Source organism: Ahaetulla prasina, chromosome 8 (assembly GCF_028640845.1).
Source record: "Ahaetulla prasina isolate Xishuangbanna chromosome 8, ASM2864084v1, whole genome shotgun sequence".
Taxonomy (NCBI): domain Eukaryota; kingdom Metazoa; phylum Chordata; class Lepidosauria; order Squamata; family Colubridae; genus Ahaetulla; species Ahaetulla prasina.
This window is the reverse complement of record NC_080546.1, coordinates 64,860,755-64,887,704: the sequence shown is the minus strand read 5'-3', so window position 1 is coordinate 64,887,704 and position 26,950 is coordinate 64,860,755. Positions and strand designations below refer to the sequence as shown.

The following is a 26,950-nucleotide window of genomic DNA, read 5'->3' as shown; positions in this document are numbered from 1 at the left end:
CCATTCAGCAATCTTATTTTTGACAAACTGAATAGGCAAGCAAAGGATTTTTTTTAAATGTATGGAAGGAAACCAAGGTTCATAATAGTATTGGAGGAGGAGGGGGAGGGCAGACAAAAAGGAGGAAGACACATATCTATCCTATTACTTGCACTCTTTAATTTTTTAAGCTCTTCAATGTTTAAACCATTTCAGGTTCAGGTAGTCCTCCACTTACAACAGTTCATTTAGTGACCATTCAAAGTTACAACAGCACTGAAAAAAGTTACATGACCATTTTTCAGTTTCAAACTTTGTAGCATCCCCATGATGTGATCAAAATTCAGATGCCTGGCAACTGGTTCATACTTATGACTATTGCTATGTCCCAAAGTCATGTGATCACTTTTTGCTACCTTTTGACAAGCAAAGTCAATGGAGAAGCCAAATTCACTTAACAACTATGGCAAGAGGGCTCCAGTGACGTCACCCTCCTGCTGGGTGCTCTAACAGAGCACTCCGTGTTAGAAGATTGTAAAACTCAGTGAAACAGAAAAAAAAATCACTGTTCACTGAGCTTAGCATAATCTCTGGGTGAAAGAGGTTATCAGAGTTGTGGAAGAGTGGCAGGTCTGACAGGGGGTTTGCTCTCAAGAGCGAATTTTCCTGGATTTATGACCCCACCGAATTCCACTCCCTCCAACTTCAGCACGCTCCTGTTTTTATCAGGAAAAAGGAGTGGGACTGTCGCTTCTGCTCTAAAGGACTTATTAAATTGATTGATTTTCTAAGCAGACGGGAATTTCACAAGCGTTCGATCTTTGATGAAGAATCAGCACGGCAAGTACCGACTCCCTTTTTGAAACTTGAAACCTTTCTTTGTCTTTGATTAATTGACTTTTAAAATGGCGTCTGAAAGTGAAAGTAAAAATTTTTAGTACGATGAAGCAGCGTTATTTGTGGATTGTTACAAACGGAGTTTTTTTATACTGAAAGGAGGGAAGGAGAGTTATTAAGTTTGAATTCCTGATTCTTTTGAAGACAGAATGGCAGCTAAACCTTTAAAGCCTTCTGGAAGAAGGGGATCTGAACCAAGTCTTGAGGAAATATTGAAAGAACAATTAAAACTTTCTGAAGATAGGCAAAAAGAGATGATGGAGAATTTTAATGCAAAAATAAGAGAAGATATTCTCATGGCAGTTCAAGGACTGAGTAAAAAAATTGAGGGATTGGAAGAAGAAATGCAACAGATCTCTCAGTCAAATAAGCACTTAGAAGACAAAATGAAAGGTGTTCAGAAAAAAGTGGATCAAAATGAAGATCAGGTTGTGATATTACAATATAAACTTATGGAAGGAGCTCTTAGAATCCGTGGTATGCAAGAAGAGCGAGGAGAAGACTTAAGAAAAATTATATCTGAAGCATTGGCTGAATTTATTGAAGTGGAACCCCAAGAGGTAGCTTACCAAATTGATAAAATATATAGAGTTAATTCCTGGATTGCAAGACAGAGAAAGCTTCCTCGGGACATTGTGGTTTATTTTGTGAAAAGGACTATGAGAAATCAGATTCTGCAAGTTTCATATCAGACAACTTTAAAAATTGGAGAACAGGAGTTGAAGGTGTTGAAAGAGATTCCTTCAAAGATGTTAAGAGACAGGAAGGAATTTGCTTTTTTTACACAAAAACTTAAAAAACATCAGATTCAATTCAGATGGGAGGTGCCAGTTGGACTGACAGTATTCTATCAAGGAAGGAGATATAGAATTGACACTGTTTTAAAGGCAAAGGATTTTCTTTCTACAGTTTTGAAAGTCGAAATAGAAGTGATAGAAAAACTTCAAGAGACTCAAGAAGGCGTGGTGATCCAAGAGTCTTTATTGCTGCCAGTATTAGAGGAACCACAAGAGCAAAGGGTGACAAGAGGAGCCCTTAAGCGTAAAGAAGAGCAACAGTCTCAAAGTAAAAGTCAGGATCCCAGTATGGAAGCTGTGGGAGAAGCTAGACGGAAGATACCGGAGGAGGAGCTTCCGTTGTCTGCTTCAAAGCTTCAGGAGGCCAGTAATGGCAAATAGAATCTTGTCATGGAATGTTAATGGCTTGAATTCAGCTCAGAAAAGAAGGAAAATATTTCACTACTTGAAACAATTTAAAAATGATGTGATTTGTTTGCAAGAGACACATATAAAATTATCAGACCAAAAATATTTAATTAATTCAAAATTGGGTAACCATTTTGTTGCATCAGCTTTGGAAAAGAAGCATGGAATTGTTGTATATATCAGGAAGGATATACCAGCTAAGTTAATTGAGGCAGATATTCAAGGAAGATTTATTGCTATTGAACTGGTGATAGATGCAAAAGACTTTGTTGATAGGTATTTATGCACCTAATCAGCAACAAGAAAAGTTTTACAAAATGTTACATGAGAGGTTGACCCTCTGGGATTATAGTTCGTTTATTTTATTAGGAGACTGGAATGGAGTAATTGATACAAGAAGGATAAGAGAACCTCCTCCAAGAAGATACCTATACATGCAAAATTACCAAAATCCTTTTTTGAAATGATGGAAGACTTTGAGTTTAGAGATATATGGAGGTTACGGAATCCAGATGAGAGAGATTTTACTTTTTTTTCTGATAGGCATCAATCTTTTTCACGTATTGATTTTATTTTAATTTCTAATGACTTGCTTTCTAGGGTGAAGAAAACGAAGATATTTCCGAGGTGTTTAACTGACCATAGCCCAGTATGGATGGAATTATTACAAGGGAAAAAAGGTGGTAGAACATGGAGGTTGAATGAAAATCTGTTTAGATATGAGGATAATGTAACTTATTGTAAGAAACAGTTAAAAGAATTTTTTGATTTTAATATGTACAAAGGGACACCTATAGGAACTGTGTGGGAGGCGAGCAAAGCGTTTATTAGAGGGATATTGATTTACTTGGACAATAGGCAAAGGAATAATAAACAAAGGCAGCGTAGGTATTTGGAAGAAGAAATTCAAAGGAAGCAACAGTTATTAATTCAAAACCCACAAGATCACAAACTTAAAGAGGCTATAAAAATATTACAGAGTCAATTTAATATGTTAATGGCAGACCAGGTGGCAACGAATATACAATATGCTAAACATAATACCTTTTGTAATGCAAATAAACCTGGGAGATGGTTGGCATATAATTTAAGGAAGAAACAGAAAGCACGTGTCATACAAAAAATAGAATATAAAGGTAAAGAGATATACCAACAGGATAAAATTAAAAAGGCATTCTCAGAATTTTATACTGCACTATATGCAAAAGACAAAATATTGAATAGGGACATTTATGATTATTTGAAAGATTATAAGGTTAATATTCTAACATTAGAACAGAGGGAGGAGCTGAATCGGCCGATAGCTACTGGAGAAATAGTGGAGGCAATTAAACAATTAAAATGGGAAAACCCTGGTACAGATGGTCTTACAGCAACTTATTATAAAAACACAGGATGAAATATTAGGCCCACTTAAAGAATTATTTAATCAGATACAATTAGGAGTGGAATACCCCGTCATGGAAAACATCTTTTATTTCACTGATACCAAAGAGGAGCAAGACTGCTCTAAACCTGGTAACTACAGGCCGATTTCACTTTTAAATAATGATTATAAGATTTTTGTAAAAATAATAGCAAATAGATTAATGTTAGTTTTACAACAAAGAATTCATACTGATCAATCTGGTTTTATAAAAGGGAGGCAGATGAGGAATAATGTTAGACAGATTATTAATATATTGGAATATTTGGAAAAGAAGAATACTTCAGCGGCACTTATTTTTTTGGATGCAGAGAAAGCCTTTGATCGATTGCATTGGGATTTTTTATTTAAATTAATAGAAAATGCAATTTGGAGACTGTTTTATTAGAATAATTAAAGCGATTTATGGAGAGCAAACAGCACAGATTATAGTAAATGGTAGCTTGACAGAAGTTATTAAGATTGCGAAAGGAACGAGACAGGGATGTCCCTTATCACCATTATTGTTTGTTTTGACTCTGGAACCATTATTAGATAAAATACGAGAATTAATGAAAATAGAGGAATTAAGATTAGACAATATGAGTATAAAGTTAGAGCTTTTGCAGATGATGTAGTGGTTACGTTAATGAATCCTATAAATTCAAGTAGATTTTGTTGGAAGTAATTGATAAATATGGAAAGGTATCAGGATTTAAAATAAATCAGAATAAAACAAAAGTGATAATTAAAAATATGTCTATACAACAGAAACAAAAACTAGAGGAAATGACAGGATTTGAGGTAGTAAAAAAGGTTAAATATTTAGGGGTCTATATTAGCTCATCGAACAAGAAACTTTATAAGAATAATTATGACTTGCTATGGCAAAAAGTTCAGAATGATATGAGTGGCTGGAAGAAATTGCAGTTATCCCTATTGGGAAGGATTGCGGCTATTAAAATGAATGTGTTACCTAGATTTTGTTTCTGTTCCAGATGATACCAATAATTAAAAAGGATAAAAATTTGGAAGATTGGCAGATTGGGATTAACAAATTTATATGGCAGGGTAAAAGGCGAGGTTAAAATGAAAATAATACAGGACTCACGGGAAAGAGGTGGTTTAAGAATGCCTAACTTTAAACTATATTATGAAGCAGTAACCCTTTCAGTAATAAGTGACTGGTTTAACTTAACAGAGGAAAGAATTTTGAATATAGAAGGTTATGACTTGTTATATGGATGGCATGTACTTATTTTATGAAAAAAGTGGATAGGGCTTTTAAGAATCATGTGTTGAGAAGTGCTCTTTTGGTCTGGAAAAATATTCCTATAAATTAGATTACAAGATTCCTATATGAGCCCTAGACATGCAATAGAGAATATAAATATAGAACAGAAACAGGAAATGATTACTTATAAAGAACTTTTGTATGTTGAAGGAGGTAGATTGCAATTAAAATCATTACAGGTATTAAATGAAGAAGGGAGGAATTATACTTGGTTTCAATATGGGCAAATAAGTGCTAGATGGAAAGAAGATCAAAAAATTGGTATAATGCAAAGGGAGGAAAATTTAATAAAGCAAATTAGAAATCAGACCCAGGAGCATATAAAGAGATTGTATAATGTGTTGCTTGAAATAGATTCGGAAAAGGATTTGGTAAAGGATTGTATGATAAAATGGGCACAGAATATTCAGGAACCAATAATGTTGGAAACATGGGAGAAAATTTGGGTTAGAAATGTTAAGTTTACACAAGCACAGAATTTAAGGAAAATTTTTATAAGATGTTTTATAGATGGCACTTAGATCCCAAAAAATTATCATGTATGTATCCTAATATCCAAGCGAAATGTTGGAGGTGTGATTGTGATGATGCTACATATTTTCATATTTGGTGGACTTGCAAGAAAATTAAGGTCTTTTGGATAAGAATTTGGTGGATTATTCAAAATGTACTGAAGAAGAAGATAAAGTTCCTGCCACAATTTTTCCTTTTGGGAATTATAACGGATTGTACAGGGATTGAGACTAAATTGATTCTGAATTTAATAACAGCAGCAAGACTGTTGATTGGACAATACTGGAAGAAAGAAGAGATACCTACAATAGAAGAATGGATATTGAAAGTTATTAATTTGGCTGAGATGGCTAAAATCTCAGCGTTTTAAAAGACAATACGCAGGAAAAATATTTAATTGAATGGAAAAATGGATTGATTATCTACAAAACAGATATCAGATTAAGAAATATCAGATTGCCTTTGAATAATTAGAAAGTTATTTTATGTAATGGGGAGGGGGTTGGGAGATGAAAAGCTTTGGATGTGGTTATTTGGATTGGAAGGGAAAATTTTATTCTATGCTTGGTTTATGTATAACAATACCTTGTGATTGACCTGGGAAGCCGGGGAGGGGAAGGGTTTTTTTGTTTTGGGAGGGGGAAAAAAGGGGGGGAAATGTTTTTGTTTTTTAAAACTCTTTCAATAAAAAAAAAAAACAACTATAGCAAGAAAGGTTATAAAATGGAGCAAAACGCACTTTAAAAATGTCTCACTTAACAACAGAAATGTTGGGCTCAATTGTAGTCGTAAGTCAAGGACTACCAAGTAATATGTTGACAATTTAATTAAGCTTTTCATAGGAAAAGTGTATTATTTGTTACTTATTAACAAGGTAGGAAAAAGTTAAGCACAATTTGTTGATCAGTCATGGCTTAAACATAGGGATTCCAAATAATAAAAAGCCACTTTTGTATTAAAAATAAAATAAGGAAAATAAATTGGCAAAACTTCTCAAATTTTATGGGTAATGTCATATTGCTAATCACTGAAGCAAGTTATTTCCATGAAGTGATATCCCCCATCAAACTAAATATTGTGATTGCTGTCACAACACCGCACTCCCCATTTGGTCTAATGCATGAAATATTACATTTTACAGTTCTAAGCCTGCCAAAATCAATGCACCATGGTGCCAATAAAATGAAAGAGACCACACATGTACCAATGTCTGCAAAATTGGGGCTCACACCACTACTGTAGACCTGTGAACAGAGAACATATTGCTGATCTGCATTTTAGGTAAGTCAAAAGATTACAGTTAAATAACAATTTAACAACTTACTTTTATTGCCTACAAGGGCCACACGTGGTTGAGTTTCTGACTCTTCGTTGACCTTCTTTACAACATTATGCCAATTTTCTAAGTTTTCAAAGCTCTGTTGGTTCGTAACATCATACACCAAAAAGACAGCCTGGAAAGAAAAGGCTTATGTGAAGAACAATATTAATGACAAAAAATCAGACAACTAAATTGCAGAAACTTAAGATAAGGGCTGATGCATAAAGACTCGTAATACATAAATTTTGCACAAGGGAAAAAGATAACTTTCGAGTTCATGTATACCACACAGATATCAGTATATTCTATACAAAATCTAGTGATTCAAAAATTATACTATTTTTAAAAAAAATTTGCATTCTTAATGTTGATAAAGCAGCTGCAGAAAAAAAATATTTTTTGCTTATAGACTACTTCAACTGTATCATACTGAGAATTTTATCTATGTATTAGATTACTACACCACCATAATCAAGCAATTTTTATTTTTCTTTATTGAATTGTTTTGCTGCCCATTTAGCCACAAGGCGACTCTATGTATCTTGCAACATTAAAAGCAATAAAACCATAAAATATACATATAACTGATCATGATAAAAAAAATACAGATTATGACTAAAAGATGGAGAGAGAGGGAGCAGAATGTACAGGGGGAGGTTAGATCTGCTATTGGTCTATCAATCCCGCTCGAGCGTGATATTCCCCCATCAGGGCCCTAAGACAACTGACTTGGTCAGGACTTTAGACCTTTACAGAAGGTCAGGAGGGTAGAAGCCAATCTTGCCTCAGAAAGCAAGATGATCCAAAGGACAGGAGCTGTGGCAGAGAAAGCTCTTCTCCTGGAGAATTCCATGGCCGACAGGGTACAACATGCCTCCTTGCCAGCACGGGTGGATGGGCCAGTTCCACTGGGGTGAGACAATTCCTCAAATAGCCTAGACCCATGCCATGTAGGGCTTTAAAAGTGGTGTACAACAATACTCACAAACATAAGTTGCTATAAAATATGCGCAACATAATACAACCATTACCAATTATTAAAAACTCTTAATAGATTTTTTTTTATTGGACAAGTGTATTGGACACACAAGGAATTTGTCTTGGTGCATATGCTCTCAGTGTACATAAAAGAAAAGATACGTTCATCAAGAATCATAAGGTACAACAGTTAATGATAGTCATAGGTTACAAATAAGGAATCAGGAAACAATATCAATATAAATCGTAAGGATACAAGCAACAAAGTTACAGTCATACAGTCATAAGTGGAAGGAAATGGGTGGTGGGAACGATGAGAAGATTAATAGTAGTGCAGATTTAGTAAATAGTTTGACAGTGTTGAGGGAATTATTTATTTAGCAGAGTGATGGTGTTCGGGAAAAAACTGTTCTTGTGTCTAGTTGTTCTGGTGTGCAGTGCTCTATAGTGTCATTTTGAGGGTAGGAGTTGAAACAGTTTATGTCCAGATGTGAGAGGTCTGTCAATATTTTCCCAGCCCTCTTTTTGACTCGTGCAGTATATAGGTCCTCAATGGAAGGCAGGTTGGTAGCAATTGTTTTTTCTGCAGTTCTAATTATCCTCTGAAGTCTATGTCTGTCTTGTTGGGTTGCGGAACCAAACCAGACAGTTACAGAGGTGCAGATGACAGACTCAATAATTCCTCTGTAGACTATAAATATAAAGGAATATAAAATACATGTAGCATTATATTTAAAAGTATTTTGGAAAAGCTCCTTTTTAACTCAGATCCAAAACAACAATAATATCATGTTTAATCCAGTTTCTTGGGTAATAAATGAGAATAACTGAGGTATTTATACTGACACTGGCAGTAAAACTTGGTTTTAGCTTTTAGATTATCATAATATTATACCTATAACACATTCAAAAAAATAAAATCTCTTAGGGTAGGCTTTATTAAAATAGTAGCAGGTATATCAAATAAGGATGATTAAACAAATTGTATGAAAAATGTCAAATAAATGTTATGAATTTCTAAATGCACTTTATCCTTCATTTTTCTGTATGCTAAAGAATTTCAGCTTAGACGAAGAAAGCAAAACCAGAGATTATATAACATAGAAGTAAAGAAAAAGCTCTTCAGATATTGCCATCTGAAAGTATCATTTTTTTTGTCATGATGGCTAAGATTACTATAAGATTAACTTCAGCAGGAAGGCAACTGTGTCAGCTCTGTCCCAGCTTCGGCGTTTAGGAAACAAAGACCCTGAACCCCACTGGTAAGAAAAGATATACTTTTACTAAATCCAAGTGGTTACAGCATCTGGCTAGATCGATCTCTACTTCGTCAGCTAGGACATACCATCCATGAAGGGGTCGTGATGCAGCCCTGGAGAGTCAGGTGTAAAAGATCTCATTGCTCAGGCTGTCTTGGAAACACTCGATCAGCATGTCTTGTGGCCAACTGACCAGCTTGCAAGGTCAGGCTCCAGAATTCTTGAAAATAGGCAGCAACAGGTCACCTACCCTGCCTTATGGATTCTCGTCCTGGCCTTTTGGTCAGTAAGGGGAAGGTCTTTGAAACACTTCCACGGGGCCATCAAAGTTCCACAGCTCTCCTGCATCATTTTTCTGGAGGGCCACTATACACTCTGCTGCCTCACACTCTAATCCCATGGTGACAATCCTTACTTTAGCCAGGTCAGTTGGCAGGTTAGCCCCATACTCTTGCATGTAGCTCCATACCTGAGTAAGGAAGAAAGAACGTCGTACTTACCTGAATGTTCGTTCTGGGTGCGCTGCATGAGAGTCCAAACAATGGGTTTAATCTCATCGGATTGGCCAGAGACTGAGTTAAATCTGTATAAGCACGCCTCCTTCCTCCTTGGAGCTCCAGTTCGTTAATGATATCTGGATTTGGAGAGGATGACACCTGTAACGATAAATAACACACTCGCTCCCAGACACTGGACTTCCCATGAGAAGAAAGGGAGGGTTTGGACTCTCATGCAGCACACCCAGAATTAACTTTAAGGTAAGTACAATGTTCTTTCTCTGGCGCGCTGCTTAGAGAGTCCAAGCAGTAGGATATACCCAAGCTAAGTATCCCTAGGGCGGGAAATGGAAGCATCCAGGGTCCTTTCGGTTAGAAGAACCTGTTGTAGCACTCTCCATCCAAAAGCAGCCTCAGCCGAGGCAAACTTGTCAATACTGTAATTGCGAATGAAGGGTGAGGGTGAAGTCCATGTAGCTGCCCTACAGATCTCAAGGATCAAAGCCTGAGTGACCCAGGCTGCCGATGTGGCCGCGCTCCTCGTTGAGTGGGCCGTGATATGAGACGGCCGAGGCCTGGCCTTCTGATTGTAAGCCATGGATATGCAGGCCTTGAGCCAATGGCTGATGGTGGAAGGGGACACTTTAGTACCCAAGGAGCTAGGTTGGAAGGAGACGAATAATGACTCAGTTCATCATAAGGAAGCTGCCCGGTTGATGTATTTGCGCAGAGCCCTGCATACGTCTAGGGAATGCCACTGTCTTTCCCTGGGTAATGGACAAAAATCTGGGAGAATGACCTCCTGGGCCCTGTGGAACCAGGAGTTGATTTTGGAACAAACGTGGGGTCCAGACGGAGAACCACTCTGTCGGGATAAAAGGTACATCGGTCCTTGCGAACAGATAGGGCTGCCAATTCTGAAACTCTCCTAGCGGACGTTATAGCCAAAAGAAAGGTGACCTTAAAGGTCAGCAGCTTAAGGCTGAGAGTTCCCATAGGCTCGAACGGATGAGAAGTAAGAGCCTGTAACACAAGGGAAAGATCCCAAGACGGATATCTGTGTACTGGCGGAGGTTGTAAATTGGATGCCCCTTCAGGAAGCTACGCACCCTTGGATGACAGGCGAGGGATTCTCCTCCAGTCCCAGGGAGAACAGTTGCTAGGGCAGCAATTTGTCTGCGGAGCATATTGACCACTAAGCCGGCACCTAATCCATCCTGAAGGAATTGCAAGATGTGTGGAATGGCCGCTGATGTCGGAGCGATGCTCATCCGGAGGCACCAGCAGCAGAAAGCACCCCTTGTGGCGTCGTAGATGCGGGACGTCGATGGGCGATGAGATGCCAGAATGCTGGTGATTACACTTCCAGAGAAATGGTCCTTCTGTAGGGTCTCCCATTCAAGTGCCAGATGGCCAATTGGAGCATTGCGGCTCTGGATGTACAATGGCCCCCTGGCACAGGGAGATCCTGTCTGGAGGAATCCTCCATGGTGGAGATATGGAGAGATTCATGAGGTCCATGAACCAAGATCGACAAGGCCAATGAGGTGCTATGAGAAGGACTTCCACCCCCGTCTCCAGGACCTTCCTGATGAGCCTCAGTACGAATGGGGTCGGGGGAAAGGCATATAATAGGCCTTGGGGCCACGGGCACCTGAGGGCATCGGCACCTTTGGCTCCTGGTATCTGGAACCAGGTGTAGAACCATGGAAGATGGGCATTGGATGGACTCGCAAAAAAATCCATTACTGGAAGACAGAATCTGTCCAAGATCTGATGAAAGAGGCGTGGGTGAAGCTGGCATTCTGAGTGGTTGATGGTTGTTCTGCTCAACCAATCCACTTGGGTGTTGGCAATCCCAGAGATGTGACTCACTTGCAGTGATAGGAGGTGCTTCTCTACCCCAGCCCCTGCCTCCTTCATCAGTGCTTTGGACCGCGTCCCCCCTTGGCGGTTCACGTGCGCTTTGGAGGTGACATTGTCCATCAACAACACATGGTGACCCGACAGTTGGTGTTTGAAATGTCATAACGCCACGTGAACAGCTCATAGCTCTAGCCAATTTATGTCGTTGAGAAGGTCCGTCATGGACCAATGACCCTGGGTCACCTGAGATTATAAGTGGATGCCCCAACCGAACAGCTTGCGTCTGTGGTCAGGGTGAGACAGGCGTGTTCCTGGAAGAGATGGCTGGAGATATCCACCATTCCAAGGACCTGCGTACCTTTGGTGGGACTCAAAGTTGTGTATTGGCATTGCTGTGGCCGACTTTTCAACTGGGCAAAAGAAGCCACTGGAGAGGCCGGGAGTGAAGCCTTGCCCAAAGCACAATTGTTAGGCATGAAATCATTTTGCCTAACAGCTGAGAAAGTAGCAACTGGGGAACCCGCGGGCAAGACCTGACCTGTCTCACTGTGGAATGGATGCTGGACAGACGCTTCCTGGAAAGGAATACGAAACAAGTCTGAGTATCGATTCGTACTCCCAGATGGACCAGAAAGGTGGAAGATATGAAGTGACTCTTCTCCCAATTCACAGTAAACCCATGATCTTGGAGGGCTCAAATCATGAATTGGAGATCCAGATTCGCTTGCTGAAGGGATGACAACATGATCAATATGTCGTTGAGATAACACAGTAGGATGAGCACCCATAGATGGGCAGCCACCACATCGAGAAGTTTTGTGAATGTCCTTGGGACGGAGGAGGGTCCGAAGGGCAGTGCCCAGTATTGAAAGTGGGCCCCCACATAGCAGAATTGGAGGGATCTCCTGTGCAATGGTCTGATGGGCACATGGAAATAAGCCTCCCGGAGATATATAGATGTTAAGAGATCTCCCTGTCTTATGCAGCCCAGAATAATATGCAGAGAGTGCATCTTGAAGCGCTTGTATTTTATATGCACGTTGGGATTTTTTAAATCAAGGATGGCTCTGCTGCCTCCCGATTTCTTTTGCACCAGAAAAAGAATCGAATAAAAGCCGAACCCTTGATGTTGAAGGGGCACTGGTTCTATGGTTTGAATGGATAACAGGTGCCGAATTTCGGCTTCCATCAGAGACCTTTGAGTGGCTTCTCTGGACATTGAGCATTGTATGAACCTCCGGGGAGGTACAGAATTGAACTCCAAGGTAAGGCCAAGTGAAACAGTCTGCAAGGCCCAGGCATTGGTGGTTGTTCTTTGCCAGGCGGTGGCAACCAGCGCAGACGACCGCCAATGGGGCCTCACTCGGGGCAGTCACTGGTAGGGTCGGTGGCCAGCTCCCCCAAAGTGACGTCTGGCCTGTGATTGATGAAAATGGTCCCGAAATGGCTGCCTGTCCAGTGATCTATCTGCGGGCTGAGGAAAAGATCTTTGGTAGCCAAGGTAGGAGCGAAGTTGACACCACAGCTCCAAAGCGCCTGATCCACACAGATAGATTGGCAACCAGGAATCCGACACCACAGGTCCTTGCCCAGGTCCAAAGTGCATAGAGCCTGCACCAAGGCTCTTCACGCGCCAACACAAGCTGTAGGCCTATCACTCCTGACACGGGGAAATAAGCGCTGAACCGAAACCACGGCTTGTTGTGTACCAAATTACTTACAATAAACACTCACAACCCCTGAGGAGGAGAATAGAAGCACTGAGCCAACCACCACAGCTCAAATTGCACCAAAGCTGCCACTGGAATAGCAGTCAATAGGAGCAATGGGCGTAGAGCCAACACCATGGCTCTGCTACCCCAGGCCTGCTGAAGAAACTCCCAGACATCAATAGAGCACTAGACCGACAACATGGGCCTTGGTGCGCCAAAACCAGCAGAAATAATGCAGGTTGAAAGGGGGAGGCACTGGTGCGAAACCACGGCCTTCTGCGCACCAGAAAAAAAAACCCAGTAACATCAATTTGGCTCAGGCTAAAGAAAAGGGGAGCCGCTGAGGCGATTCTTAATGTCAAAAAATTCCCCTGTAAAATATGTGGGCCTAAGGTGGAAGCGCTGAACCAACACTATGGCTCTCTGCGCAATTAGACTCTTGGAAATGGCGCGGAGCTAACACCACAGCTCCCAGCGCACCAAACCATCCGCAAACACTCACGAAGAGCTGTCTTGCCCAAATTCAACTGTCTGCAGGCTCCGTGGGCATGAAGAGCCGCCACTCAAATTCGCACCACTCAGCTAATCGGCGCAAGGCCGGGGAGCACTTTGAAACCATAGATCGTCAGAAGTTGATATTTGTGAATAAATCAACCTTCAAAGCTATTTAGAACGTCCAAGTAGTGGAGCTGGAAAGAAGTCTCTCTTGGCCAACTGAGTTAACAAAGTGGAGCTCCAAGGAGGAAGCAGGCGTATTTATGCAAATTTAACTCAGTCTCTGGCAATCAGATGAGATTAAACCCACTGCTTGGATTCTCTAAGTAGCACACCAGAGAACGCCAACTATTCACCCGATGGGCGGTGATCTACATTCTCTTTGCAAGAGGGCTGTCCAGGCTGATGGCAGTGGCTGCACCACGGGAACCACTCTCAGCTGTTGTGCTGGAGTTGACAGCACAGGGGCTGGGGCCCTGTAGCACCTGGGGCCCCAGCCCCTACACTTCAGATGCCTGAGATGGTGGTGGTGCTACCCATTCTTGAGCTTTTCGGGTCTGGAGCCAGTCGAAAGTATTCCTCAGGAAGTCTATGTCTTGCTGAAAGATGACATTGAGGGAGTCCGGCTCACTTCCTGTCGCCCCACACTTTTCTCTGACTGGTGGTGCTCATGGTCAGCTCCCTTGGCTTCCCCAGGAAAAAGTTACCCCAGAGGGCTTCTGTTCCCATTCTTCCATTTTCCTAATAGCTATGAATCACCGGGATTTTGGCTGATTCCCCAGGACTTCTGCCTCCTCTTCCAATCTGGGGTAGTCTTTCCTGCTCCTGGGTCTCGAGGCAGCTTCTTTCCAGTTCATAATCTCCTGCTGCTCACTTTCGTGAATGGACATTCTGTTCACCATCCCCATGGTGGACATGCGTCTCCCGGTAGAGCATTACTGCAGATCTGTCCCATCTTGGATGCTTAGGAAAGAAAGACCCTTGACTCCATTGGTAGAGAAAGGGTATACTTTTACTAAAGCCAAGTGATTATAGTATAAATAAAGTAAAATCTGAATATTCCCAGATAAACTCAACTGATTTTCCCTTCTCCCAGGTCCTTCTGCCTTGGTCATTTGGTCAGTGCCCAATAGTATTTGAATTAGGTGTTTTGGTAACAGTCTTTAAGTTTGACACCTCTTTAGTGATTTTTGCATTCCATTTTCATGCTGTCCTTGGGTCTCTCAATCGTTGGCACTTCTTGGTCTTGGTTGGTTTTCATGAAAACAATATCCATCAAATAAGTAGCAGAAAAACAGGATCTCTTTTGGCTCCCTACATTAAAATCTTAACAGAATTAACATAAAATAAGATTAAAACTGAATCAGACTATAGATCAAATAGTTATCATTAACCTAAAGGTGGCTTAAAATAAACAAGTATTCTCTGTTCTCATCCTCAAATCTGTAACAAAGGACAATTAAAATGATCTGCTTTATTGTGAAATTCCAAGAATTACCCTAATGATTTGTATCAAATGCTATGAATCCTCAAAAACCATTTTATCAACACATTTATGCGTTCTATTAAAAATCCACTAAAATTACTATTACCAACAAGTACCTAATTGTTGAAAGTGCATAGAAACTATACTTTTACAATCATATTCTAGTATTTTCTAATTTATTTTAATTTTTTTCCTACATAGACCAATTCCCATGTTATTATGAAATTTAAATTAACTTTTAGAGCTTCCCTGTTTTTGTCAGAAATCTTAGTTGGTTTCTTCAGCTGCAATGTAACTTGACTCAGGATTTGTTACCGTATTTCCCCGAAAATAAGATCCAGTCTTATTTTATTTTGGGCTCGAACATAAGAACTAGGGCTTATTTTTGGGGATGTCATATTTTTTTTCACCTACAGGAGGCGACGAGCATGGGGGCCAATGAGAGTAGGAGTGCAGCTACCGCCAGCCCCACCCTCCATCCCTTTTGTCTACTTGCATGTGGCCGCAACAAATCAAACTCTTAGAACGCCCCGGCTTCTGCCCACCCTATCTGCTGGCCCTGTTGCTCCTGGGACACTGAAGCTCAGGTCTTGCTCAGGATGCTGCTACGACAAGGCAGAAGGCCGTGCGGCATGTCACAATCGGCTCCCACCCCCCATGCCTCTGCCCAGCTGCTGGGCCTGCTGCACCTGCTGCTGTTGGCCTCACGGGGATTCTTCACCCTCCTGGCCACACTTCTCTCAGCCGCCCTGCTGGGCTGCTCCTGCCTGGTGAGGGGCAATTCAGCCCAGATCTATGACCACTGGAGCGCCTTGCCCATTATCGCTTTCAGGCTGTGCCCCTCTGCCCTGCACAAGCTCCATGCAGCAGTACAGAGGAGGGAGGAGGAGATTGCCCCTTCCTTCTTTGCACTCCAAAACCCCATCTTCCCTGGCCACCAAGCCCCCAAGTACCCCTCTCGCTGGAGCAAGACACACAACTCAATGCTACCAGTACCTACGAAGGCCCCCCAGAGCAATGCTCTGCCCCAGCTCCAGAGCAAACCTCCATCTTTCCTCCGCAGGATTACAAGGCTGGAGGCCTCTGCAGCCTTTGCCGAGCAAACCCCATCCCCTCCAGGCTGGCTCAGCAGACAGAGAAGATAGGATTTTGGGGCGCAAAGGAGGAAGGGGCAATTTCCCACCCCTCCTCCATCCATCTGTCCCACTGCAAGGCCACTATGGAGGTCCTGCCCACCGAAGTCACCTCGTTCATCACGGTTTGACTTTGCTTGAGATGCAAGAGAGGGAGAAAGATTGGAAGCGCCTGTACAATGGGCAGGCAGGGTGAAGAAAACCCTTTCAGAAAGTGATCTGTGTGGGGGGGATTTTCCTGCTGATCCTTTTTTCGTTGGGAATGATTTATGCGAGAACAAAGCAAACTCTTTCGGTCTAACTGGATATCTACAGGCCAGCAGAAAGTGGGTTGATGGGCAAAAGCTCTGTGGTGGCCTTGCAGCAGAACAGATGAATGGAGAAGGGAGATTGTCCCTTCCTCCTTTGGGCCCCAAATCCTGTCTTCTCTGCCAGCCAAGCCAGCTCAGCAAGGATGGGGGTTGGTCAGAGGATGTTGCAGAGGCCTCCAGATTTGCAATCCTGCACAGGGAAGGCAGAAGTCTGCTCCAGAGCTGTGGCAGAGTGTTGCACCAGGAGAACTCTGCAAGTACCAGTAACATTTAGTTACACATCTTGCTCCAGAGAAAGGGGTGCAGGCGGGGGGCTTGGCAGCCAGGGAAGACAGGAGTTTGGGGCATAAAGGAAGAATGGCCAATTTTCCCCTCCGTCCCATGAAAGGCTGCCATGGAGCTTGTCCAGTGGGTAAGGTACTCTGGAGGTCATAGATCTAGCCGAGTTGCCCCACACTAGGCAGGAGCATCGCAGCAGGGCAGCTGACAGCAGCATGGCCAGGAGAACGAAGAGCCCCCACAAGGCCAGCAGCAGCAGGTGCAGCAGGCCCAACAGCCGGGCAGAGGCACGGGGGACAGCTGATACCAATCCACCATATTGCCTAATCATAGCAGCAGCCTGAGCAAGACCCAAGCTTCAAGCCTAATGGAGCGCAAACTGTGGTCGCCGCCTGCTCCAGAGCCATACGGTGAGCTGAGGAAGAAAGGGGCACTTGGCTGCAAGGCTGCCTGGTGCCATGGTCAGGGGCAGGGCTGATGAAAGTGCGCCAAAACACCTCCAGGTGCCCAGAGAGACAGAATGAGGCAGCTGCCAGCCTTCACTGGCTCAGCCGATCTGTGGAGTCATGATTAAAAAGCTGAGTCTCCATGAGGTGACCAGGGAAGGAAAGGAGCCGCCGTGCCTCAGGGATAGCTGCCCATGTTTGTGAGGGGACATGTGATTGTGCTGGCCATGTCTTCACTAGAGCTTATTTTGGGGTAGAGCTTATATTAGGAACATGCTTAAAAATCAGGTGAGGACTTATTTACGGGAAAACATAGTATATATATTGTGTGCAATTTCTAATTTCCCTTCATCAAAAATTTTTCTTTTACATTTACACATTACCATCTCCAAGATTCATCTGGGTCTCAAATATTTTCTTGACTACTCTTAAAGTATATCAAAGTATATCAAAAATAGATGTGTGTGTCTACACACGCATACATGCATGCATAAAATATAAAATACAGATTCTTTTGAAAAAAATCAGGGTTTTGAGATGTTAGAAGAATCAGACAAGATAAATCACTACAGATTTTTTTTTTTCACCTTTAACATATAAGCTATACAATTCAATTGAAAAACAAGCTGAAATCTTTTAGGGGCAAAAATAAAAAACTTAAAATGTGGTTACATAAGACTGCATGCCCACTTATAAGTAGGGATGTGGCTGTGTTCAGAATCAATCAATCACATTCAAACTCATGTTAAATAATAGTCAGTATACATCTTGCATCAAATTAATGTGACTATAATCAAATCTATATAAAGTTTAACTGCTCTAGTAGGATTTTTCTGACATTTATTCAGTTGCCTCTTGCAGCAAAAGTCACAGTCTACAAAGAGTTTACAAAGCTTAAAAGTGATCTCGTTGTTGGAAGGTATCAGTCAGGAGAAGGGTTCAAAATACTTTCCAAGGAATTGGATATACCATGGAACATAGGGAAGACAGTCATCAGCAAGTGGAGAAAATGTGGCACAACAGTGACATTACCAAGAATGGGATCTCCCTCCAAAAATTGATGGGGGGAAAAACAAGAAAAAAACTGATCCAAGAAGCTGCCAAGAGGCTTACAGCTATATTAAAGGAGCTGGAAGAATTTCTGGCAACTACTAGTTCTATACTACATGTGAGAAGATTGTTCAATCTTCTGTATTCTTCATGTGAGAACAATCTTCTGTATTCTTCTACCCCTGTGTGGTAGGGTAGAAAGACGGAAACCTTTTCTTCCAAAGAAAAACATCCAAGCCAGTGGTGGGTTCCAAAGATTTTTACTATCGGTTCTGTGGGAGTGGCTTGGTGGTCATGTGACTAAGTGTGGCTGGTTGGTCATGTGACTGTGGGCATGGCTGGTTAGTCATGTGACTGGGTGGGCATGCCGGGTGTTTTCAGGTATGTTTTTCATGGGAAGCTGACTCTCTTGTTATTCCATGTAATAGTTAACCAAAAAACCTCTGTGTGATTTCAGAGATATGAGTATACCTTCAGTTGCTACTAGTTAGTAAATATCCAGCACAAACTTGATTTTGTAAGTAAATCACCAATCCACTCTAAAATCTATGATCAATCTTGATAAAGACTCAGAAATGACTATTCCAGTACAGTTGAGAAAAAGTCTCAAAACCAGCATAATACAAGCATTATTTCATTTTGTAAAGCTGCTTTCACGGTAAATATGGAGTGTTGCATAATTCTTCCCCAGAAAACACTTTTACAAAATCCTAAAGATAGGGCACATCAACACAATCTGAATTTCCACCAACCAATCCCCCATAAAGCAGCTGGAAAGCAAACCTTGCCTTCATTTCTTCTGACCTTGAATTCACCAGGGACATCCATGAGCCACTCAGTCCTCTCTAAGTGACTAATAGCAGAAGAGAAAATCAGTAGCAAACATTCCTTCACCCCCAGAAACCATAATGAATTAATATACACACACTATTCTATATACAATTATCTGGTGATTTGGCTAAAATTCTAAGAGGCTGCCATGATAAAAAGCTATTGTTTTTCAATTCCAAGTTTTTCAATTCCAAGATAGCACCACCAAAGGCTGCCTCGATGAAATACTCTCTAATGGTTTCTTTATTTTTAATTATTATCTGCGAGACACTACAGATTTCTTATTCACAAGACCATCTGCTAAGCAACGTTTCTTTAAGAAGCAGCTTTATGTAATCTCACCACCACCACCATCCGTCTTTACAAACGTGGAGGAGATTCTAACACAGGAAGAAGCAATTTTCCTGGAGCCAGGGATTAGCAAAAAAACTAAGCGGTGGAACCAGAGAAAGAGAAGTAAAAGGGCAGGGATTTTAAACAGATTAAAGAATAGGAGAAATAAAATACCTCTGCCTTCAATTTTCCTATCCAACGTATGTTCACTTGCTAATAAGATGGATGAAATACTCCTTTTAAACAAATACAAATCTGACTTTTACAATTCAGCAGCCCTATGCTTCATTAAAACCTGGTTAAATTTCCAGGTGGCTCCGTTCATGATGGCGACGGTCTTTTAGACCACCAGCCTTGGGATCGCATGGAATCGCTAAGACAGCACCGATCAGCTGTCTAGTGATTCGGAAAACCTTCCCCTCGGGAGAAGAGGGGAAGGTGAGTTAAGGGGTAGAGGTAGAGCGCCCCAAGAATCCCTGGGATAATTCCAGGGGTTCGGAGGGGAGGACTCCCTAGGAAACCCCGAAAAAACTCCGGATCCAAGGCTTTTCTGCTTGTTAGCAGACCAAATCACAACGTCCACTCCTGGGACCAATATTGGATTATAAATTGATTGTTTACCAGGCGGAGCAGAATCAGAAGGACAAGCTGTGGCAAGTAACAAATCCTTAGCTTTCCAGATACTTTCTTTTTTGTTACAGTCAAGAACGGAAACGCAGCCATTGAAGTAAAAGGTTGAAAGTGAATGTGGGAAAGTTCTTATTGTTTAAAGTGCTGGGTCACCAGAGACTTTGAAAGGCTAGTGCTGTCCCACTTGAAAGCCATCACAGATCCAAAGTTAGACCCCTTGCAATTTGCATATCGAGCAAATAGATCAACAGTTGACGCTCTTAATATGGCTCTGCACTATATCCTACAATATCCTAAATCTCCAAAGGCCTATGCAAGGGTCCTCTTTGTAGACTTTAGTTCAACATTCAATACCATCATTCCAGACACTCTTCTAACTAAGCTAAACCAGATACAGGTACCTGAACACACTTGTAAGTGGATCATAAGCTTCCTAACAAACAGGAAGCAGCAGATGAAGCTAAGCAGAATCACATCAGATACCTGTACAATTAGCACAGCCCTCCCCCAAGGCTTTATGCTCTCCCCACTTCTCTCTGTATACCAATGACTGCATCTCTAACGATCCATCTGTTAAACTACTGAAGTTCACAGATGACACAATTGTGATCAGTCTCATTCGAGACAATGATGAATCCACAAACAGACGGGAGGTTGAAAAGCTAGTGTTCTGTTTCTCTCCCCCAATATTCCCAACAAAGAGTCAGTCAAAGGCCTTCTTTTCTAGTTTATTTACATAGAAAAATGTTCTGGCCACGTCTACCCACACGCCTGCCAAGTCTCTGGAGATAACTAGGAAATTATAGATAAGGCCGGAGTTATTTACTAAGATATTCTTCCCTCCAGTGAAACAGTTTGCCCGCGCAAATTCACTGCTTTGTCCAAGACAAAAAGCCAGGAAGTTCCGCCTCCTGCTTTTATAGCCTCTGTAGGTGTCACTGCGTGACTCATCATTCTTTGACTTTGTCCCAACACCTCCTCTGCTGCGCGCACCGGACATGTCTGCACAGTCTTGCATCAAGCCAAAATTGTTCTTGGGGCGTTGCCAAATCAGAAGAAGGCCCGAGAGAATCAGGCCTTGCCGGACCCTCCTCCTCCCTTTGGGTGGTGCCAGGGAGGGAGAGGGCCCAGGAGAAGCAGGCCTTGCCAAATCTTCTTCCTCACTTTCTGAATCATCCGAGTCCAGGAGTCCAAGTCCAGGAACCTGGGTCATAACACTATCCCTCACCGCAGGGCCCTTCCCCCGGGGCTGATAATCGGGATGCGGTCAGGCTGGGTTCTGCTCATGGAAGGCCTGCACAAGGTCAGGGGCATGAACGTCGGAGGCATCTACCCAGGAGAAATCAGTCCCATATCCCTTCCACGCGACCAAATATTGGAAACGACCCTTCTACCAGCCGGAGTTTCGTACGCTGTGGACTTCGTATTCCTCCGACCCGTCCTCGTCGACAGTGATGGGTGCTGTTGGGCACCGAAGGGGACTCGGTGTGGCTTCAGGAACCAGAAGGGACCAGTGAAAGACGGGGTGGATCCGCATGGATCGTGGCACGATCAGTCGGTAGACTACCAGGTTGATGACTGCCTCGACAGGGAACGGGCCGATAAATCGGTGGTCCAACTTCTTTACCGGGCGGTGGGACGGGAGGTGTTTGGTGGAGAGCCACACCCGGTCTCCGACCACCAGCGGAGGCGTTGCCCGTCGGGAGCGGTCGACGGACCGTTTGTAGTCCTCCTTCACCCGATCCAGCTGCTGACGTACCAACTGTTGGACCACATGCAATTCCGTCAGGAAGGTCTGCGTTTCGGGAACAGGAGAGTCCGGTGGTGCCAGAGGGAAGAGCCGCGGATGGTACCCCACATTGGCAAAGAACGGGGTCATCTGAGTAGAGGTGTGCTGAGAGTTGTTAAAAGCAAACTCCGCCAGGGACAGGTAATCGGCCCAGTTGTCCTGCTGCTGGTTGATGAAGCAACGGAGATACTGTTCCAGGATACCGATGACCTTCTCTGTACCCCCGTCGGTCTCCGGATGGTGCAATGACGACAGAAACACCTGCACCTCCAACGCGGCCATCAGGCGCTTCCAGAAGCGAGCTATAAACTGAACTCCGTGGTCCGAAACCACCCTGTCCGGCAGACGGTGGAGGCGGAAGATGTGCTGAAGGAAGAGACGGGCCGTTTTGGCGGCTCTGGGCAGCCCGTGGTACGGGATGAAGTGTGACATCTTGGTGAGCATGTCCACCAACACCAGCACCGTGGTGAACCCAGAGGACGGCGGCAGGTCCATCAGGAAGTCCATGGAGATCGCCCCCCAGGGTCTGTCGGGTGTCGGCAAGGGTTTGAGGAGCCCAGGAGGGGCCCCCGTGGTGGCCTTGGCTTGCCGGCACGGTACGCAAGATGTCACGTACGCATGTACATCAAGCCGCACTCGGGGCCACGAAAAGGTCCGTGTCACCAGGTGGGGGGTCTTGAAGAACCCAAAATGTCGTACTGCAGGGTTGTCGCGGCACTAGGTCATGACGAGGGCTCGGAGTGGTCCTGTGGGCACGTATAATCGCCCCCGAAACTTGAGTAAGTCCTCCTCCAAGGTCCAAGGAGACGCAGGGCCCACCTCTGCTCTCCTTTGCTGCGACCAGGTGTCCTGGCACTGCGCCTCTCGCACCTGGGCCCTCAAGTCCACCGGTTCCTGTGCAGCGGCCAAGGCTTCTGCCGGCAGCACCGTCCATGGAGGAAAGGGGTCCTTGGCACAGAGATACTCCGGCTTGCGGGACAGGGCATCCGCCGTCCGGTTCTGACCGCTGGGAATGTAGGTCACGCGGAAGTTGAACCGGGCAAAAAACAACGACCACCGGATCTGCCGCTGGTTCAACTTCCGAGCTGTGGTGAGATGCTCGAGATTCCGATGGTCCGTTCGGACCTCCACCTGATGTCGGGCCCCCTCCAGAAGGTGTCGCCAAGCCTCGAATGCAGCCTTGATAGCCAGCAACTCTTTTTCCCAGATGGTGTAGTTCCGCTCGGAAGGATTGAGTTACTGGGAGTAGTAAGCGCAGGGAAAAAGTGTGCCGCCATTCGTCGGAGCCTGTAGCAGCACCGCTCCAAGAGCCACATTGGACGTGTCGGTCTCCACCACATAAGGCCGGAGCGGGTCAGGATGCCTCAGGACGGGTTCCGTGACAAAGGCTTTCTTGAATACTTCTTGCTGCGGGGGACCCCACAGGAACGCGACCTTCTTCCTGAGGAGGTGGGTAAGTGAAGCCGTCAGTGTGGCGAAGCCCGGGATGAAGGTCCGGTAGCAGTTGGCGAAGCCCAACAGGCGCTGAAAATCCTTCACCCGACAAGGGGCTTCCCAGCTACACAAAGCCTCTACTCTGCGTGAGTCCATGGCTATGCCCTCGGGCGAGATGATATGCCCGAAGAATTCTATGAAAGTCTGGAAGAAGACACATTTCTCCAGCTTCGCATTGAGATGTTGCTCCCGCAAGCGTTGCAGAACCAGACCGACGTGCCGAAGGTGGCTTTCCCTGGACCGGGAGTAAATCAGAATGTCGTCCAGGTAGTGTCAGGCTGCCTCTGATTATATTTAGGAAAGAATACATCTTCACTTCATTTGCAAATAAAGAAAAGTACTCTTATTAAATACATCCGGACTGCAGCAATATAAAGTTGGATCTGAGACAAAATATGGCTAACATTCCATATCCCATTGTTAGTCCCTCCTACTCCAAGAGGTCAGGCAGGTCTGGTCCAATGCCAGCTCCTTCTCGGCCCCCCGTGGTAATCTTCTTCCGCAGGTCTCTGGCTGTAAATCATCTCAGGAATGCAATGTCCGTTGAAAGCATTAATTCAGCATCTAACATTAATGCTGAATTCAAACCATCAATCTCCCCTCCCCTTGATCTCATGTCAGACGACACTCTTATAGGGCCCTCTCTACTTAACCTGAATCCATGAGCTATGTACATTATACATAAAACCCCACTGAAATCAAACTACTGAATATAAAGTGTACAAAAGAATGTGAGGATTGGAGTGGAGGCTAACATTCGGCCCTCCTGCAACAAGGACGTTAGTCCTAGAAAAGAAAAGAGAAAAGTTAGGGTTTGTCAGGATATTTTTTATAGAATTGTGCTATCTTTTCTGAAGCACGAACATCTTCCTTGTTCACCCATTCAGCTTGGGACAAAGGGAAGTGCTTCCAAGCAATAAGATATTGAATTTTATTTCTATGTTTTCTTGAATCTAAGATTTCTTTTACTTCAAAATGTTGTTCGCCCCTATAAGAATTGGTATAGGAGGGGATGTATGGTTAGCACGGAAAGTAGACGTGTGTTCTGGTTTCAGTAAACTCACATGGAAAACGGGGTGAATTCTTCTAAGTGTTTTTGGTAATTCTAGCTGTACAGTCATAGAGTTGATGATTTTCACTATGGGGAAAGGTCCCACATACTTAGGTCCCAGTTTTTTAGATTTTTGAGTGGTTTGTAAATATTTGGTAGAGAGATAAACTCTATCACCAACTTGGTACTTGTTCTCATGGGATCTTTTGTAATCCGCTTGTTTCTTATGTGAACGTTGGGCATCATCAATCGCCTTTCGAGTCATTTTCCATGTGCTTTGTATTTGATCTATCCATTCTGACAACTATGAAATTGTGGTTTTTTCCTTTGGAAGTTCCGAGATGGGAACAAAGTCTGGGCCTGAAGCTACTTTAAAAGGAGTAAATCCTGTGCTACTATGAATCGAGTTATTGTAGGCTACTTCTGAAAAAGGTAGTAGGTCCCCCCAATTGTCTTGTTGATAGTTAATGTAACAACGTAAATATTGTTCTAGTACCAAGTTCGAGCGTTCACAACTTCCATTAGTCTGGGGATGATGGGAGGAGCTTAATCCTTGGGCGGAGCCTATCAGTCGCAGAAACTCTTTCCAAAATTGAGAAATGAATTGAACTCCCCGATCTGAGATGATGCGTTCAGGAACCCCGTGGAGTCTATAAATGTGTTGCACAAACAACTTTGCCAGAGTCTTTGAAGAAGGTATTTTGGAACATGGAATAAAATGGACTTGTTTGGAGAACAGGTCTGTGACTACCCAGATTACAGTATTGCCTGCACTTTCAGGTAGTTCCACTATGAAATCCATGGATATTTCTTTCCATGGGGCTCCTGGCCGGGCTACTGTTTGAAATAATCCAGGAGGTTTTCCTGGAGGCCTTTTAGATGATGCGCAAACAGGGCAACTTGCTATATACGATTGAATGTCCTTTTTAAGACTTGGCCACCAAAATTGTCTTTTAAGAAGGTGCAAGGTATTCACAAACCCAAAATGTCCTGCCATTTTAGCATCATGGCATCGTTGTAGGATGGTTTCTCTCAGTGATAGAGGAACATATAGTTTCACTCCAATCCAAGCTAGTCCATCACGGAGCGTGCATTCATGCGAATGAGCCAAGAACCAATCATCTGAATTCAAAGCTTCCTTAAATAACTTAATTAATTCCTCTGGCAGTGACATCTCGGTTTTGCTATGGCTTTGGGTTATAGCCAGAGTTGCTAATTGCTGAATGGGAAGTATTGGGCATACCACCTCGGAGCGTGTACCATTGTATTGGGGCAGACGTGAAAGAGCATCTGCCAAAAAGTTCTTTCCTCTGGGAATGTAATGCAAAGTGAAATTAAAACGGTTAAAATATTGAGCCCAGCGGGCTTGTTTAGGCGAAAGTTTTCTAGGAGTTTTTAGCGCTTCCAGATTTTTGTGATCAGTCCAAACTTCAAAAGGATGGTTGGAACCTTCTAAGAATTGTCTCCAAGTGCGAAGAGCCCAATGAACTGCAAATGCTTCTTTCTCCCAAATAGCCCACCTTCTTTCAGTTTCAGTTAATTTTCGAGAAGTGAACGCACAACGTTGTAGTTTACCATCGGCATTGTTTTGGAGCAAAATGACTCCGACCGCTACATCACTAGCATCTGCTTGTACAACAAAAGGAACATCCATGTCGGGGTGTTTTAAAATAGGTTCAGCAGCAGTGTTTTAAAATAGGTTCAGCAGTCGTTTCAACTTTTCAAACGCTGCTTGACATTCCATTGACCATTCGAGAGGTAATGATGGTTTGGGCTTTGTATCTCCTTTAGTTTTTAAGAGGTTGGTGATTGGCAAAGCAATTTGAGCAAAGGCGGGGATGAATTGACGATAAAAGTTCGCAAATCCCAAGAAACTTTGCAGCTGTTTGCGTGTGCGTGGGGGGGAGGGGCATTCCAAGACAGCTTTCACTTTCTCTGAGTCCATTTCCAATCCATCCGCCGATATGCGGTACCCTAAGTAGTCTATTTTTGTTTGATGGAAATCACATTTGGATAGCTTGCAATAAAGTTCTGCGGATAATAACTTTTTGAGAACTGCTCTTACTAGTTTAATGTGCTCTTCCATTGTTTCTGTATAGAGAAGTATATCGTCAAGGTAAACAAGAACCCCTTTAAACAAGTGTTGATGGAGTATTTCATTTATTAGTAACATGAAAACTGTGGGCGCCCCCTGCAGTCCAAACGGCAGTACTCAAAACTGAAAGAATCCTAGGGGGGAGTTGAAAGCGGTTTTCCATTCATCCCCCTCCTTTATACGAACTCTGTAGTAAGCCTCTCGTAGGTCTAATTTGATGAAAAACTTTCCTTTCGCTAGATGCGCTAATGTCAGGCCTGGAAACCATACTAGACTTTAGGGTTCCAGACGCTGCCACATTTATCCCTGAGGGGAAGAAGGGGGGTTGAGGGGTATGGTAACATTCTTCAAGCGGTCAAGGTCGGATGGTGTTCACATTTGCAGAAAGAGTGGCGAGAAGATATTCAAATGAACTGGGAGAACGTGGGACAATGTGACCAGCAAAGGAGTCAGGGGGGTAGGACTCTTCGGGTTTGTATAACTGGGAAAAGAATCCGGAAGTTCAGTTTTGGAAATTCACTCATCGTGTGCCAGTTTCCTCATGCTAGTAAAGAACTCTGAAAGACAATGGCTTCTGAGTTTTTTTTATGCAGAAGAGGTT

At 43.3% G+C, this 26,950-nt stretch overlaps 1 protein-coding gene across 2 annotated transcripts in view; it reads right to left on the bottom strand.

Annotated features, from left to right (window-relative positions):
• Window positions 1–26,950, bottom strand: part of RAB28 (RAB28, member RAS oncogene family) — a 319,728-nt gene that overhangs the window by 248,299 nt on the left and 44,479 nt on the right. For both annotated transcript variants that reach the window (XM_058192160.1, XM_058192159.1), the window contains exon 4: window positions 6,618–6,747. In XM_058192160.1, the coding sequence (XP_058048143.1) occupies window positions 6,618–6,747 (130 nt within the window). The remainder of the gene's footprint in view (window positions 1–6,617; window positions 6,748–26,950) is intronic.